At 36.2% G+C, this 19355-nt stretch overlaps 1 protein-coding gene across 1 annotated transcript in view; it reads right to left on the bottom strand.

Moving 5' to 3' along the window:
• Positions 1–19355, bottom strand: part of TAF4B (TATA-box binding protein associated factor 4b) — a 124403-nt gene that overhangs the window by 50702 nt on the left and 54346 nt on the right. The window contains exons 10-12 of the mRNA XM_019465502.2: positions 13562–13731; positions 8626–8756; positions 3653–3778 (exon numbers count right to left, since the gene is read on the bottom strand). Of these exons, the coding sequence (XP_019321047.1) occupies positions 3653–3778; positions 8626–8756; positions 13562–13731 (427 nt within the window). The remainder of the gene's footprint in view (positions 1–3652; positions 3779–8625; positions 8757–13561; positions 13732–19355) is intronic.

Below are 19355 nucleotides of genomic sequence, written 5' to 3'. Positions count from 1 at the left end.
AAGATGATGATAAATGATCAGGTTGAAATATATTTGAGGTAGATTTATTGATGGACTGGATATAGGGTGTGAAGTAAAGAGAATTAAGGATGATTTCCTAGGATTCTAGTCTAAGCAACTGGAAGGGTGAGAATTCCAACTTTCGGAGAGGATGAAGACCAGAGTAGATGTAGGACATAGGAACTCAACTTTCAGGTTTAGATGCCTAATTAGCTAAGATGCACACTTGGCACCCTCAAAGAAGGTCAGCAAGACTGGAGCAAGACGAGTGAAGAAGGGAGGGATAGGAATGAGCTCAGAGAGGGAGGTGGGTACCTTTTAAGATCTGGTAAGAAGTTTGGATTTTATTTTAAATGCAAGAGGAAGTCACTGAGGTTTTCAAGTAATAGAGGCACACATGATTTGTTATGGAAACACTATTCTGACAAGAGTATGAAAAACAGATTGTAAAAGGAAAACAAGATCAGTTAGGAGACATTACAGAAGTCCAAGTGAAAGATGACTTAGACCAGAGAGGTGACACTGGTGATAAAGAGACGATGAAGACTACATCTGGGAAACAGAACAGGAAGTAAACTGGATGTAGGGAGAGGAAAAGGAGTTAAAGGTGACTCCTAAGTTTTCTGGTTTGAACATCAAGGCAAACAATTGTGTTGTTTACTAAGTTAGGAAAACCTATTAAGAGTAAAAGGTATTTTGAGTAGGGAGGAAAATCATAAAACCTGGGATACTCTAATATTTAGAAGTCTGGCAAAGGAAGAAAAACCAAGAGAGAATGAGACTATATTATATCCAATAATAACTAAACAAGTATTTAATAGTTTATGACTTTGTTTACAGCACAGTAATTGGAAATAAAATATGAATAAACCACCTCATCACATTGACTGTGTGCTTGCTTATAATACTTGACAGCTCAAGGAAGAGCATCTTCCTGCCCCAGCTGTCCTTCCCAGCTCAAGAGGGGTCAGCATGGGGACTGAGGCAGTGAGAAACAGCACAGTGATAAGGTTGTGGTGCACCACTTCCTTGTGAGGGTTGGGGACATGAAGTTACAGACCAGTGGCCAAGAATGCGGAGTGATGAAGGGCTGGGGAGACCGACCAAGGCATGGCCAGTGAGTATGGCTACTAATTACACAGGCAATGAAATGAAGGCAGGGGAAACAGTGGTAGCAGACAGAGAAGGCAGCCAGCATGGCTGTTTTGGAGATTAGTTACACAGAGCAAGTAAGTAAATTGAGCACATAAGAAAATAAATTGAGGATAACAAGAGTCAAGTATCTGACTAAGGAGAAAGTATTTATAAACATGGAAAGGTTTAGGCTAGAAAAAGTCCTAAGATATTGGAGTCGGAGGTATCCATATAAATTATGGTTTTAGAACATATACACACAAATAGTTACAAATGTATGTTTGTGTATATATAAATACATGGGTACATACATATACACCATACGTATATTTCCTAGATGTGTCCACTTGACAGGGCCTACATGTGATGACACCCCATTAGCAATGAGCACACTGTAAGCTCTATTCTTGGTTTCTGGACAACATCCTCAACTAAAAAGACACAAGATTCTTTAGGGGAAATGGCTGATTCCAGGGCTGAGGAAGGACAAGCAAAAGCTGGGCCTGGAACATCTTGTGTCAGAAAGTAAGGATAAGCTCAGGGAATGATGGGAAACATGAGTAACAGAGAAAAGTGCCAGCTGGAAGGGTCTCCCACTCAGGAGGAATTTGAGCATCAAAATAATAATTAATAGTAATGGATTACAACCTGTTGAATCACACAGAAATCCAAGAGCCCATATGGATATCAATGAATGCATGCATGAATAAATGAATAAAAGAGAAAGGAAAGCTCTTCCACATAGTAGAATGCTAATAAACGTAGAAGAGGATGAGAATTTAAAAATCACTATTTGCGTATTTATAAGTTGTGCCCATCATAGAAGTGACTGATTCAGGTAGACACCATCTATGGGTGCTAAAGTGGATACACAGAGGTTTGATGAGGAAGGGGACACTGATATAATCCTGGAATGTCTTCCTATGAAAAACTGATTAGAAAAAGGAAAGTGGCAAATTTAAAATGGAGAAAATTGACAGGCACCCACACAACTGGGTGATCAAGGTTGCCTTTTGATATAATCAGCTGGGAAGAATGTATATATTCCTGCCAAGAATTCATGACCTAAGACATGAGGAAATATCAGATGAACCCAGGAATTATTAGTCACCCTATAGATGGTAAGGCCTATACTTCTGAAACTTGTCAAAGACATGAGGGAGAAAGTCAGAAATCTAACTGAAGGAGTCTGAAAAAGAGAGGGCAACAAATAAAACACATATTGCTGAATGGAAGAATAAACCATGGAGGAAAAGGAGAATGAGCCGAGACAGCTGGTGAAATCTGAATGGGGTCTGTGGATTACATGGCAGTGTTATATTGTTCACAGCCTGATTTGGAGGGTTATATAGCAGAATGTCCTGTTTTCACAAATACATGCTAGAATGTTTAGCAGTGATGGGACATCACGGCTGAAGCCTGCTTTCAAAAGGTTCAGAGAAAGGCTAGAGATGATAATTGCACTACTTGTAAATACTAAAAAAAAAACAAAACAAACAAACAAAAAAAACCTCTGAATTCAAAGAAAGAACAAAGGAATGAAAGAGAATAATGATAGTGTGTGTGTGTGTGTGTGTGTGTGTGCGTGCGCGCGCAGAAAGGATAGAGATGGAGAAAATGCGGTAAAATGTTAAAAATGGGGGGCATCTGAGAAAAGGAGAGGAGGATTCTTTGTACAGTACAGCAACTTTCCTGGTAAGTATGAAATACCTCAAAATAAATTAATTACCAAAATAAATTAAGTACCAAAATAAATTAATTAACATTTATTAATACCTTCAAAATAAATTAACTAAAAAGGTGATTCGTATGTGATTACGAACAAATACTCTGATATGGGAGATTGACAATAACACTAAAAATTAAAACTAAGGTGTTTAAAACAAAAAATAAGTCTAGTGCACAACCTTTATGACTACATGCAAAGGCCCTAGGACTACAAGGAAATGTGAAGCAACAAAATGCAAACCATGGTAGAACCAGCTTTCAGGCCATCAGGCACTAACAGTTCAGGAAAATGTTTCAATAAAGAAGAAAGGAAATAAATACAGTTATATATATTTATAAGATACTTTTCTTCTTACCTGTTCTTTCACTCTCTAACCCATTTCTGCCCATGCTATATTTTGCTCCATATAATCCTAATTAATCCTAATTTTACCCATAAATTTCCAAATTTTCCTCTCTCAGATTCAACTTGGCACCTATCAAATTATATCCCTAAAAAGACCTTGAGCATTTTTAAAAAACATTTTTACTTAAGGGTAGTAGGTATGATCCTAGGCACACAGGAATTGAGAATGAGGAGATAAAAGATTGTATCTCATTAAGCTGAATTAGCTGACAGTCACTGTATGACACTATCCTGGCTGTGAGAGACTTTATTAGTAATCTCATTTCAAGAAATCCTTCAGAGAAATCTCAAAGCTTAATAAAAACAAGACAGTCAACCAACAATAAAGCCAATTCTGACCTCCTTGCCAGGCCACGTTCAATCATAAATCATGTAGGCTCTTACCTTGGCTACCCTAAGTAGCATTTCTCTTTCTTCTAAATCCTTTCTCTGCTTCTCCAATTGATCTAGCTTTTCAAGAAATTTGAGCTGTGATCTGGTATCACTAGACAGGATGTAATTTTCACTTGCCTGGAAAAAAAGAGAAAAAAAAAAGATTCCTAATGATCCTTAGGCAACACATTCTACATGAGGTTTAATAAATCAGCTAAAGACAATAATAACCAACATACACAGGGAGCTAAATTTTCAAGATGTAATATTTGTATTTCTGATAATACAAACAACAACAAAAAAACCTTAGTCATCCTTGAAAGTTGAGAGGTTATTAAGCATTCAAATTTCAGAGCTTTCCTAGAAAGCTGCAAGGGGAAAAAAAAGAGAATTAAGCCAAGCAAATCCTAACAATAGGAAGTAGAAAGCAAGAGAGTATACCATGTACCTATAATCTAAAATCTGTTTAGTTAAATTATTGTCCCATCTCTACAGACCTTACTATGTTTAATGAAATCTCAGGCCTGTCAAAGACAAAATCAAAATCAAACAAAAAAATCCCAAACAAAAAAACAATCACTTCACTAAAAAACACATCAAAGATGAAAGTTACCACCCCCATTTCCATTGCTGGATTGGTCTAACCTTGACAAGTGAGTACAACTTCAATCAAAATAGAACATAAGATGAAAAGGCAAACATTTAATATCCTAAACCTTGTTTTGAGGACTCCTTTAAGCTATGAACTTGGACAGAAACTAAAGTCAGAGAAAGTAAGTAGATAATTTATAAATGAGAGCCATAACAGAGAAGTATAATTATTTGTCTTAATTTGCTCCATAAAATGATAAAATTTACACTGCTTTATTTATTTTGATATTCTAGAGTGTAAGACAGTGCTTTCCAATCTAAATATTTTTAAAATTTTCATCTATCTTTCTAAATACACCTAAGATGGGGATTGGCGGATGCAATCTTTCCAATCAGCATTTAAGATATCCTGCCATCTAGTCATCTCAGTAAATCAGACACCCAAAATATGGGACGGAGACTGTGGGAGACTGTGTAACAGGAAAACTTAAAGTTTTTAAACATTTAGTCTAACAGTCAGTGCCTGGCTTGGAAATCATAGGTATAGCACCAAGCCCATCTTTGTTTTATCCCGTGCTTATGGTTGATTCAATTAACTGGGACCAAGAGATTTCATATGCCCAAGATTCTTTCTAAATTAAATTTTTATTGTTGGTATTTAACTAGATCAAAAGAGTATTACCGTAGTATAACGAACAAGGATGTATTAGTGCTACTTATTTTAGTTCACGTTTAATACAAAACGAATTCTCAAATGCTTTTAAAGTTAAATAATACAAGATAGAATATGGAATACATTACAGGCCAACCATGAGGCATAAACATAATAACCAGTGGTTTCTTAAATACTTCATCTTTACCATTTTTGTGCTCAGATACTCTGGGGATAGTTTACTGACTTAATTTAATTTTAAAAGGACAACAAACACTAAATTAAAAAGAAACACAGACTTTCTAAAATTTAACCCAATCTCATCCCCATGCTAAGACCCCTTCTTCTTCTCCCAATTTAGATACAACTGCCTCTGGTTTAATGCATCCTTCCTTTATTCTTACAGATGCTAAGCAAATGAGTGTCTCCCCTATTCCTATTGATTCCCCAAACTTATTTAAACAACAGTAACCCCATCTTACCACGTTGCTTCCTGTCTACCACACAGGCCTAACCCAAGTCTTTATGTTAGGTTGAATAGGGTGGTTTAACAATGAAAATATAAGGACTCAGACCAAATGATAAAACCATCATTATTATCCCATCTAAAGGAAGCACAAAGCCCCTTTCAACCAGAAAACACTGAAGCTTCTCCATGACCACTGGCGTGCAGAAGACTGTATCTTCGGCTGGAAAACACCTGGCAGCAAGATCAAAAGCTCTGTGTCACATGTGTCACTTTCTACTTCTTTACTTAAATCTCAGTTTATGGACTATGATTAATTAGATAATTATATCTAAACATGTGAAAGATTACCAAAAGTAGATGGATGTCAAATGAAAAGAGATGGTGGGATTTTGCTTTTAATAAAAGTAAGCTTGTTTTTGTGAAATTCATAGGGTAAAAATTCCCACACTGTACAGATAAAAATAAATCCTATCAGGGATGAACTAAAATGTAAGGACAGAGCTAAATCTGTGACACAATGATTATTATAAGATCAAAGTCTACAAAACAAATATAATTTTGAACTAGATCCAAACGTAACTAAATGATTATTACTTCTGTTTAAAGAAGGATGATAATGTAGTACAAATTCAGACAGTGGCATTAGTTGCACTAAGTAATGAGTGTGGGGAAAGGCAAGCAGGGGAAAATCAATTAGGTTATGGTTAAGGAAGTGTTAGCTTTAAGCTAAGTTACTGAGGTTCCAGGTGGGGTAGATATTATCCATTTTGCCTTGGGCAACAAAATCCTTAGAACATATGCTATTAATATACAACAGAAGAATTCCATCTGAAGACTGGAACACACAACAGTGACTTGGATGACAGAATAATAAACATTACATGGAAATATTCTATTCCATACTAAATCATACCATTATGTTTTATATAGAAACTGCCCACTATAAATAAAAGCGTACTCATATATCTCTGAAACAGTTCAGTGACTGAGGTGGGAATAGGGGATAATCCAGGCTGGAAAAATTTTGAAGACCTTTATAAGTTACAGTAAAAAGCCAAAAAGAAAGACTATTTTCCCCACATCCCAGTATTGAAGGTAAACTGATATCAGGTCAAATTAGATTATTACAAATTTAGGATGTTAATTGTAATACCCATGGTAACCATCAATAAAATATCTGAAAATACATACACAACAGGAAACGAGAAGGGTATCAAAATAGTACACAACAACAACAAAAATCAAACCAAAGAGGTAGTAATAACAGATAAGGGATTTTAAAAAAGCTACAATGCATACAGAAAAATAGTGAAATATCATAAGTTCCTCCTTATGAGTAATCACTTTAAATGTAAATGGATTAAACTCCCCAATCAAAAGGTAGAGACTAACATGATCCAAACTAACAAGCTACCTTACAAGAGATTCACTTTAGATGAAAGCATATGAATAGACTGAAAGCAAAAAGATGGAAAAAAGATTTCATGCAAATAATAACCAAAGAAAGCAGGTGTGGCTATACTGATACCAGGTAAGATAAACTTTAAGTCAACAATTGTTAAAAGACATAAACAAGGACATGATATGTTGACAAAAGAGTCAATTCATCAAGAAGATATACATACCAGACAGCAGAGTCCCTAAATTTATGAAGCAAATGACAGAACTAAAAACAGAAATAGGGGTCTACAATAACAACTGAAGTCTTCAATACCTCCCTTTCAATAATGGGTAGAATTCCTAGACAAAGATCAATAAGGAAATAGAGGACTTAACATTATAAACCAACTAGATCTACCAGACATTTATGAATACTCCCTCCAAAAACAGAATACGCATTCTGCTCAAGTGTGCATCGAATATTCTCTAAGACAGATCCTACGTTAGGCCACACAATAAGCCTAAATAAATTTTAAATGATTGACTCACACAATCTCCTCTGCCCATACGGAATGAAGCTAGAAATCAACAATAAAACAGAAATTAAAAATTTCACAAATATGTGGCAACTCAACAGCATACTCTCAAACAACCATCTGATCAAAGAAATCTCAAAGGAAATCAGAAAATACTTAGAGATAAATGAAAACAAAAACACAATGTTCCAACATTGGAACATTACACTTACAGAATGCAGTGAAAGCAGTGCTCAGAGGGAAATTTATAGCAGTAAATGCCTACATTAAAAAAAGGAAGATCTCAAACCAATAACCTACTTTATATTTTAAGGAAATAAAATTAAAAAATGAAAGTGGGATCATTACTGCTGACCTTACAGAAGTAAAAAGGATTATAAGAGAACACTATAAAAAACTATATGCTAACAAATTAGGCCCAAGAAGAAATGGACAAATTCTAAAAACACACAAAAATAGCTGAAGTGTTTTTTTTCCCCACAGCTTTTTCTCCTCGTGATCACATATTTTTAAGTCAGTCCAGCAAATTCTCACAAAGATTTATACAACTATAAATAGTTCTTCCAAAGTTCTTTAGCAGAAAGGAGAGAAAATAGAATGATTCCTCCAGGGACCTTACCAGTGATGTGGTAACTGATATTTCCCTGAGCTCCTTTTAACCCATGGCAAAGACATTGTGACAATGACCATTCTCACAAATTCAAGACCTCATAAGGTAACCCACATGCTGCACAAAATCTAGCCAACATTTCTTGATATAGGAGGAAAAGGTTATCTTTTTCTTTTTCATCCGTCACCACCCAATAAATTCGCTCTCGACCAAAACCATAATGCAAATAAATCAAGTGCTTTCATCTTCATGATGGCAAGTGATTTGGTTCATACCACAAGGGACAAGACAGGCTATCCTTGCATTTAATTTGTTTAAAAAGCAGCCAATAATGATAATGAGCGGCACCAGCATTAGCACTCAATGCAATTATTTAACTTATTAAAAAGGAACAACAATGCTAGCAGATTACAGATCACTGAAGAGAACACAGCTATCCAATATTCCATTCTAACACATTCTCCCTCCTAATCAAAAGCTGTAGAAGTCTGAGGCAGAACAGATGCATATCTCAATCTACACTGACACAGAAGCTTTGGACACAATTTTAAACTCTATTTTATTTGTCATGTAAGCGTATCTAAATCAGGCAAATTAGGAATGAAACTTTGTCTACCAGTATGAACTACATCTTGACCATTTCCTTTATAAAAATATACTTAGAATATGAATCCACACCAAAAAACTATCTTTAACACAACAAAGAGGAAAGAGGAGAGTCTGTATTTCTTTAATGATTTCCTTTACCTTGTATGTTGTCATTCGATGCTGAGCAATTGTAGTCAGTTTTTCTAGAAGGCCTCGTAATCGCTCCTGTGTTGCATGGGAGATCAAGTTCACAGCATCAGAGTTAAGTTCTGTAATGTCATGCTTTTTACCTGTGGAAGCAGAGAAAATCCATTACGTGTTTTAGTAGTGGCTGATAATTGAAATAATTAGCACAGCAGGTATTCTGTTCCCCCTGGAAGTCATACCCATTATGAATAAAGGTTTGGAGATTATGATTTTCCTGGTAAAGTCACAACTTCAAAGATCTTAGACATTACATTAATAAAACCTAGCCTGAAGCCTCAGAAAATATAGACATTGTTTCACTTAGCCTCTAGAATCATTCTCCTTGCAAGGTCATTTATAGGACAAAGTTAATAAGAACACAAATCAAGTCTAGTGTTCAGGGAGGAAAATGGTAACTTCAGAAATTAGTGCCGTATTCTGTTAATTTCAGTAATTAAAAAAATAGAAAATTACATTTTGCCCTGTTTGACACTGTTAACAATTTACGACATTTATTTCAATGAATTTAGATTGTGGGTCTCTGTTACTGCCTTGTCTACAAGACATACCTACATTCCTTTTGTCCATTACCAAACATGCTTATTTTGCTTTAACTCATGTTCTGATAAACTGGCCTGGTAATTAATTTATAAGTTGAAATACATTCAAAACCTCATCATTTCACTCCTCCATTTGAATAATTTCTCTCTCACTATATCTCATTCCATAAATAAACCAAACTTCTATTCTTCTTTCTGCTAACTAGGAAGAAAGATTCAAGAAAACAACTTGGACCACATACCCAAAGGCAGAAGGCTCATTTATAAATCAATCTTATCAGTTTTTGAATAATAATTCCTCAGCTCAGTGAACCACGTGTATCAACAGAGACCTAATTCTAAAGATATAGCCAATTAGATTGGCTAATTTAAATGAGTTTTTAATAGTACTATTGTGTTTATTTTTAACAAACATAAGAGTTTGCTTTTGCACTCTCATCTGAAATATACCCTTAAATACTCCCAGTGTGAATGAGTACAGCAAAATAGCAAAGATAGGCTTTAATTTTAATTAATTGTTGGCTTTTAAGCCAACAAATCTTATATTCATTCTTTAACACTATTTCATAATAAATGTTAAACTTCAAAGTATAGGCTATAGGATGTGAGGGCTACCTGGCTGTGACATCTGATCACCAGGGTGGATGTGGCTGATCTGGCTGCCAAGGCGCAGTCCCTTTCCTCTCTCAGTGTTCCTTGTGCATCCCTCCCAAAGCTACATGTTCCCTTGAACTGACAGAACTGGATAGAGGAGGGCCATTCTTTGGTCAGAGGTATGTGAGTAGCTGCATTCCCTTACTAGAACCTCCAAAAAAGTGCTCAAGGTCCAAAATGCAGGCTATAGCACAGCAGACAGGAAGAAGATATAAAACTATTTAGCTTCTCCTAAGCCAAACCTTCAAAATGTGGTTTGTTGCTATCCAGCAAAACTGAATTCATCGCCAATTTTAGATTCAAGCAGGGAAAAAACACTACAAAGCCAAAGCTACTCTACTAAAACTGTCAGCATACATAAATAGCAGAGGTCTTCTACATAAAGGACACAATTTCAAAATCATCCAATGATTAAAGTTACAACTAAACATGGGTAGATGGGTGATGACATGTCAGTTCATGACTAAGGGAAAGAAAATGAACACATAGAAATATGTAGTGTTTTGGAGGGAAACTTCAAAAATAATTTTATATGTATTTATAAAATCGTTCATCCTATGTAAAAAAAAAAAAAATTCATGTTTTAGAGTATTAGAAATAAACAAGTGAGGGGATCTGCAGACAATTCCAGGGTTTAACGAACACTCAAATGTTCTAATATCTTTAATCCACTGATAATAAAACATGACAAAGTTACCAAGTTACAACACCTGGGTGGCTCAGTTGGTTGAGCGTCCAACTCTTGATTTCAGCTCAGATCACAATCCCAGAGTTGTGGGACCGAGCCCTGTGTCAGACTCTGCACTGAGCATGTGGAGCCTTGCTTAAGATTCCCTCTCTTCCTCCCTCCCTCTCTCTCTCTCTCCCCCTCCACCCCTCTCCCCCACTTGTGCTCACTCTCTAAAATTAAAAAAAAAAAAAAAAAAAATTCCCACTTTTAAATATAACACTCTCTTTAAATCAACATAATTGATTTAAAAAATCTAGCTGGTACTTGAAAGCTTGTTATGTGATTTTATAGAATGTCTGTAATTTAATTTAGGTAATTAACAAAAAAAGGAAAAACATTGGCATGTTTACTATCCTAACATTTAAGTAGAAAAACCTTCCAAAAAAAATTCTCTGGAACTTTAGACTATTAAGGAATAGTCCTGGTTCTGATCTGTTCTGTAAAGATGGAATTTTACTATAAATGGAAAACATTCCTAGAAATACATAATTCCACTCACTCTATAGTTTTATTGTTTTTTAAAAAGCTTAGGTAATTCAGAAGTAAGAAGTTTTGCAATTTTCTATCCTACTAAGTGACACATTTGTGATTATTAAGGACTGAAAATACAAACAGCTGTTTCCAGAATTATTCTTGAAAACAGGCTGGCAAATTAAATTTGATCTCTTTTTGTATATGAAGTTCGATAGGGATAGTCTTGCCTATTTGTTTACATATTCTCTAAGGCTGCTCTTGCAATGTAATAGCAGAGTTGAGCAGCTGTGATACAAACCACATGGCCCACGAAGTGGCAAATATTTACTATCTGACCCTTTGTAGAGAAAAACTGCCCATCCCTGTCCTAAATGATCAAACTGTTCTTGCAATGCCAAAGACTTTCCTATCATATAATCAAAGTTTAAGTCAAATTAAAAACAAAATTTGTTAGGGGGTGGGGTGGGAACGAATAAAACTAAGTATCTACTTCTACTCTACCAAAGCTCTAGATAATTATATAGTTAGTTACATGGAGTCAATACCAGTAAGTTTCCTAAGCCATCACAGGACCGTAAAATGCGTCTTCCAAAATTAAGGAACTGGCTCCTACACCATACACAACACTTAGGCAAAGAAGAAATTGAAACAGTAAGAAAGGAAAACACGGCATCTGGCTGGCTCAGTCGGTTGAGTGTTGGACTCTTGATTTCAACTCAGGTCACGATCCCAGGGACATGGGATTAAGCCCTGCATAGGTCTCTGAGCTCCACACCGAGCACTGAGCTTGGAGTACACTTAAGATTTTCTTTCTCTCTCTCTTTCTCAATCTTGCCCCCTTCCCACCTGTCTCATGCTCTGTCTCTAAAGTTAAAAAATAAATAAAAATAAAAATAAAAATAAAGGAAAGGGAAGAAAGAAGGAAAAGGAGAAGGAGAGGGCAGGGAGAAAAGTCAAACAAAATGCAAGCAAACGGCAAACATTTTAACAAGAGCTCTTCTGAATTCCTATACTTTTGGCCTGCTTATAAATTCTAGTTTTTCATAATAAAAGAAAGATAACATACCCAAGTTACATTAGAGATTTAAAAAAAAAGGTGCGGGAGCTCAAACATTTATTATTTTGCAAAACAGATTTAAAATATGTAATAGTAATGTACTTTGTAGTCTTTAAAAATACCATGGTGGCTCAGTTGGTTGAGCATCTTTTGATTTCAGCTCAGGTCATGATCCCAGGGTCATGGGATGCAGTCCCACACTGGGCTCCGTGCTGAGCATGGAGCCTGCTTAAGATTCTCTCCCTCTCTCTCTCCCTCTTTCCTACTCGTTCTGTCTCCCTCAAAAAAAAAAAAAAAAAAAAAAAAAAAAAAAAAAAAACCATGGGTATAATCAGAAATCAGAAACCTTCAGATTTTTGTGTTAGGGCTTCAATATAAAATATAAAGATTCTTGGGGTGCCTGAGTGGCTCAGTCTGTTAAGCATCCAACTTCAGCTGGGGTCATGGTCCTGCGGTTCATGGGATAGAGCCCCACCCATATCAGGCTGTCTGCTGTCAGCGCAGAGCCCACTTTGGATCCTCTGCCTGCCTCCCTCCCTCTCTCTCTCTCTCTCTCTCTCAAGTATAAACATTTAATAATTATAATAATAATAAAAATAATAATAATAAAGATTCTTACTAAAGTATACTCAAAGGTCACTAGTATTGACCTCCCAAATTTGATATGGGAGAAGGGACTCCAAAAAGTCCCAGGGTTAGGACACAAGAAATGAGATAACTCACAGGCAATATTCTCTCTCCAAACTGTCTCATTTCTCAGTCAATATGGGGAGAGTGCAGTCTCTCACATTACTGCAAGTTTGGTATTAAAGAACAACAAAAAAGCTGTGTGGCTCCAGAACAAAACTGGTACATTTTTTCCATTTCCTTCTACACGCTGCAGCCATCTAATAGCTACTTTTGGACCCAGAAAGACACCTAGTATTTTAATTTAGTTCTTTTAGGGCAACAAGTTTAATTTCAGGGTTGAGATTTAAAAAAAAAAAAAAAAAAAAAGGGACTTACTCTCAACTTCTGTATTTCTGTTCCACAATATTTGGCAGTTTCTGTATTTCATAAACATGAACTTATAATGTATGCATGCACATGTATACATATGTACTTAAGTCCAACCAAGAAAGGAACAGGACAGAAAAAAATTGTATGTCATGTGTACAAATTCACATAAAAATACACACATCTTTTTCTAAGAAATATAAATAAAATATTAACTTCTATTATCTAAACCCAAAACAGTAGGTTATGATTTAAGTTACATTAGTAGTTTTTAAAATGAAACGCCTCTTTCTAGAACACCCATGAAATCCTGATTCTTCCCACAGCCTTATTTAAGCCTCAGAGTTCCAGGAACACCAACCCAGGCTGTCTCTTTTGATAATACTTTCCCTGGAACAGACAGTACTCTCAGGTCAACAATCATAAGTCTGCACTTACCAATGTCTAAAATTCTCTTTTGTAGAGCTCCAATGAAAAGAAATGGTTCATCTTTACATGACTGAACAAGTGTGCCAACCAAGTCAGAGTTTGTTGCTAAGATGCAAGCATTTTCTTCACTGAGGTTGACCCCTGCCATGGAAGCCACATCATTGATGTCATCTTCATCCCTAAGAGGAAAAAAAGATAGCTTTTTGGTGGTGGTGGTGGTTGGTGATCTGTACATGAATGATTTAAGAGAGCAAAGAATTACAGATCTTTCCTTATAACTACAGACATTAATTTCTCAATTCATCCAAGCAAGAGAACTGAACAATAGCTATCTTTCCCTGGAAGCTTTTAAAATTAATTGAAATGTCTAACCATTAGTGTATATTTAATCAGAAAGATGAATCAGAAGCAACTGTGTCTCCTAGTGTCCATCTCTCTTTCAGTTTAGTCAATGAGGGACTTGGGAGTTGAACTAAGTTATCCACAAATGCCCTGAAATGAAGAGACAAAGAAATGAAAACAGACTTCTTTGTTTTCATCCAAGATGTTAAATGCCCTCTGATTTCCCCAGTGTACTCTACTGTTCCACTGAGGAGCAGGAGAAATCCCCTGGTCCTCAAAGGTCCGTACCCACATAAAGACCCTTGAAAAGAAGCTTTCTTGACTAACTATTCTGAAACCAAATGGTTAAAACTAGTTTTGATTTTCTGCCTGAGACTTTTGGTGTGCTCCATCTGTACCAACTGAATTCATTAAACCACATCCTCGAGCAAATGGCTGCAAAGGTCTACATACAAGATATAAAATTATACACACACACACATACTAACATGACATATATATAAAACACAAAATATGTTTGAGCTCCTTGCATCGCACCAGCAAAATTAAATAGTTGTTTTTATCTAATAGGATTGCTACATGGCTACAGTGCTAAGATGAGCGTATCTGTTTAAGGGTAGAGAAGAGAGAAAAGAAATACGAAAATTCCCTCACAGCATCCTTATCACCGTATGTAATAACAAGCAGGTTACCGATCATAACTCACCTATCAACGTATAACATAATTTACACAAACATGATTATATAAAAAGGATGTTGCTTCTCTTTATTGCATGGTCCAAATGGTATATCATGTGGTCTCACGTCAATAGATTTAAATTATGAAACTCCCTGTGGTAATGCATTTGTGCATGGGAAAGGGAAATAAATTATAATTGTCAAGTACTCAAGAAATGAAGGCCTCTGGTGTTCCACTTTAAAAAGCAGCGTTTAGGGGTGAGGGGAAAAGAGACGATGCTCAAACATATATGAGAGATTTAAAAAAAAACAAAAACAACTAAATAAAAGAAAGCTAGACACGGCAGTTGAAAGTGAGAGATAGAGCAAGAGTCTCATAATCTGAACAGATTTAAAACCCTAACATTCAGAGGTGAGTCTTTACAAAGGGAAAAATAAAACATGCAATACAAAGAAACTATACAAAAATGCTTGCAGTCCGCCTTATCAAATGTCACAGAGGTATTGTCAGAAGTATGAATGCCAAAAATGGTTCTAAGAATTATTTTGCCACCTACATAAGTAGTGTTTCCAGAAACATCTAAACAGGTAAACATCTTAAGTGTAAGAACGGCAGACACCATAAACCCAAAGATGGACCAAGATCCAAATAAAAAAATAAAAGGTCTGAGTGAAAAATATTTCTAAAAACCCCAGGTCTCAAGAGGCACCTGGCTGGCTCAGTCAGTAGAGCATGTGGTTCTTGATCTTGGGGTTGTGAGTTTGAGCCTCATGTTGAGGGTAAAGATTACGTTAAAGTGCAAAAAACAAACAAACAAACAAAAAACCTGATATATCAAGGGAATGAAAAGACAAGCTACACAAACTGGGAGAAAATATTTGTAAAAGGCATCAGATAAAGGACTGTTATCCAAAATACACAAAGAACTCTTAAAACTCAGCAATAAAACAAACCAATTAAAAAATGGGCCAAAGACCTAACAGATGCCTCACCAAAGATGTACGGATAGCAAAGAAGCATATGAAAAGATGCTCCACATCCTTTCACCAGAGAAATATACGTTAAAATGAGATAACACTAAACATCTGTTTGAAAAGGCAAAATCCTAAACACTGACATCAAATGCTGGTGAGGATATGGAGCAACAGGAACTCGCATCCACTGCTGGTGGGAATGCCAAATGGTACAGTCACCCTGGAAGACAATTTAGCAGTGTATTACAGAACTAAACATACTTTTACTGTACAATCCAACAACTGCACTTCGATTTACCCAAAGGAGTTGGAAACTTATGTCCACACAAAAACTTGTACACAGATGTTTAGAGCAGCTTCAAAGATAACAGATAAAACTTGGAAATAATCATGATGTCCTTCAGTAACTAAGTGTATAAATAAATTGTGGCATATCCAGACAATGGAGTTTTATTAAGTGCTAAAAAAAAAAAAAAAAATTGAGATGTCACACCATGAAAAGACATACAGGGAAACTTAAATGCATATTACTAAGTGAAAAAAGTCAATCTGAAAAGGCTACATAACATATGATACCAACTATATGACGTTCTGGAAAAGGCAAACTAAAAAGACCGGCAGTTGCCAGAGATTTAGCGAGGAGAGAGATGAATAGTCAGAACACAGAATTTTTAGGGCAGTGAAAGTACTCTGTATGATACTATAATGTTGGATACACATCATTATACATTTGTTAAAACCCATAGGATGTACTACACCAACAGCAAACTGTAATGTAAATTTTGGACTTTGAGGGATACTGATGGCCAATGCAGGTTTGTCAACTGTGACAAATGATCACTCTGGTGGGAGATGTTGATAATGAGGGAGGTGATGCATGTGTGGGATTAGGGGAATTCTCTGTATCTACCGAACAATTTTGCTGTGAACCTAAACCTGCTTTAATAAACAATATCTATTTTTTTAAAAAAGGCCAACTACACATTAATGAAGAACTAGTTCACTCTAAAATTGAAACCCAACCAGTTACTTACCATCTCTAGGACTCAAATTTCCTTTAAAAATGAGTAACTTAGGGGTGCCTGGGTGGCTCAGTCGGTTGAGCATCTGACTTCAGCTCAGGTCATCATCTCACAGCTTGTGGGTTCAAGCCCCTTGTCAGGCTCTGTGCTGATGGCTCAGAACCTGGAGCCTGCTTTGGATTCTGTGTCTCCCTCTCTCTCTGCCCCTCCCCAGCTCATGCTCTGTCTCTGCCTCTCTCAAAAATAAATAAAAATTAAAAAATAAAAATTAATAAAAAATTTTTTTTAAAAATGAGTAACTTAGATTAGGTGTTTTCAAAGGTCCCTCTCAGCCACTTAAAAGAATGAGGGAATCCTCTTTGACCTGATACAGAACAACTGCCAAGGAGTACTATGGAGCAGAAAAAAAAAAAAAAAAAAGAGAGGTAGAGAAGAAACTGTCCCTTGGGAAACAGACACGCAGACACACACACATACACACACACATACACATATGGGTATAACCTCACATATCTCTGGAAAGATAAATGAGAAATTCTCTGGAGAGGAAAACAAGGAAGTAGGGATAGGAAAGACTTACTTTATACCATAGTATACTCTTTTCTACCTTTTGAATACTGTACTGTGTACATGAATTACCCAATAAAAATTATTAGTGATATTTAAAAAATAGTAAATAAACATGTAGGAAAAGAAACCTGGAAATAGAAAACATGAAGTTTAAACATATAACATCAATCTTCCCTTAAAAAGAAAATCAGAATTGCTTAAGGTAGGGGGGCCTGGGTGGCTCAGTCTGTTAAGCATCCAACTTCGGCTCAAGTCATGATGTCACAGTTCCTGAGTTCAAGCCCCACGTCGGGCTCTGTGCTAACAGCTCAGAGTCTGGAGCCTGCTTTGGATTCTGTGTCTCCCTCTCTCCCTCTCTGCACCCCCCCCCCCCCCACCATTCACATTGTCTCTGTCTCTGTCTCAAAAATAACATTAAAAAAAGTAGAATTGTTTAAGGTATATAAAACAAGGTCTTTACACACATGCACACAACACCAAATGCTTACAATCTCAGATGTTTGTCAGGTACACAGGCCCTATAAACTGCAATTTGCTTCCAAGGGGTTTCTGCATACTCCCTGTTGAAATCTCACACACAGGCTGCAGAGAACAGTACCAGGCATACTTACTACCAGTACTTACTAGTACTTACTACCAGAGTACTAAAAATGAACAGAATTCATCAAAGAGGAGACAGTCCCATGTTTTTAAGAATCTTCTTGCAGCCCTCCTCTGAAATAAGCAAGGAACTAACTGCCCAATAAGATTTGTTCGTGCCTGCCTTCCCTCCTCCTATTTGGCCCCAAGCTGAACACAGCTCCCTCTAGTACAGCTGTCAGTTGCTATGGTTACCGAGGGTGGCAGCAATAGAGAGGAAGACCCCTACTGAGGGAAGAGGAAAAGGTGCCACAGTAAATAGCACCCAAGCCATTTAACACTTCCTCTAAGACAGGAGGCAGACTGATGGAAAGAAAAGACAACACAATGCTGTAACAGCATTATCAATAAAGCTAAGATAGGCCAGGACAGTATTAAAGGCTTTGATGTTGAAGCACCGTTGTGATTTTGGTTTGGTTTTAATTCTGAAGAAGAAAATGAGACTCTCTGAACTATATCTTCAAGTCTTCTGATCTAATGCAGTGTCTTTTTATGAAGGTACTATGAAAAATAATCTGTTCTGTTTTCTTTTTAAGATATGCAAAAAGGAAATTTAATAATGCCTTAATAGAAAAAGCTTTCCAATTCAAGATTCTGTGGGTTGTAATGAGTTACTATGTAAAAATTAAAGAAGCATTACCCAATTATCATTAATGTCTTGCAATCTGGCTTCTAAAACGGACCTAATTCTTTAGCTTTTGATAAAGTTATCCACTGCTTATGCCTGACTTCTTAAATGTCTTCCACCCTCTTAAGATCTATACCAGCACCAGACTGATTCTTCTAAAGTAGAGAGAATCGTATTACTCTCCTGTTTAAAAATCTCTCACTCTGCCAATAACTTAACTTGATATTCAAGGTTTTCCAGGTAATGACCTTAACTTAGCACTCTTACCTCCCATTACTCACTATCACACAGCTCATACTGATTCTGGCCTTGCTCAGAACATTCCCTACTTCCAGTTCTAGTCTTCAAACTCCTCTTTGATTATCTTTCAGTTGTCAAAAGTCTTACCTATATCCCAGTCCTTTTCAAATGTGTAGTTTAGAAATGCCACTTTAATTTGTTTTAAACTTTTGTTTTTGTGTTTTTACTTTGTTTTTATGCTAATAAAATACTAATACTGATACTTTAAAAAAAAGCATGTGTCCAATTGCTCCAACTTTTTAACTTCTGAGAATATGTTTTGTCTCTGTTATGGTAGGTTTTACTCTGCTTCCTATTCTAAAAATCAGCATATTTCAAGGGATAACCTGTATTAAGCCCCCCCCCCCCCCACACACACACAAATAACTTTACTGAAATGCAATACAGCACGTCCCCACTTGTCTGGGAGGGGGACTTGGATATTCCAAGGTAGTCTTTACATACTCCACCACAGCACTTACTCTACCATATTTTAAGCACTGGATTACTTGCTTATCTCCCATATTAACCTATGAATGAGGGCAGAAAGTGTCTTTAATTTCCAGGATTATGCTTCATATAGTAAATATTCAATAAATGGTAAATAAATGAACATATGGTTATTTTGTAAATACAAAAAAAATCAGCCTATTTCTCTTAAACTCCTACT

This window comes from Panthera pardus, unplaced genomic scaffold (assembly GCF_024362965.1).
Source record: "Panthera pardus isolate Hobbes unplaced genomic scaffold, ASM2436296v1 HiC_scaffold_15, whole genome shotgun sequence".
Classification (NCBI taxonomy): Eukaryota; Metazoa; Chordata; class Mammalia; order Carnivora; family Felidae; genus Panthera; species Panthera pardus.
The sequence above is the reverse complement of the archived record's forward strand: the minus strand, read 5'-3'. Positions and strand labels throughout refer to the sequence as shown.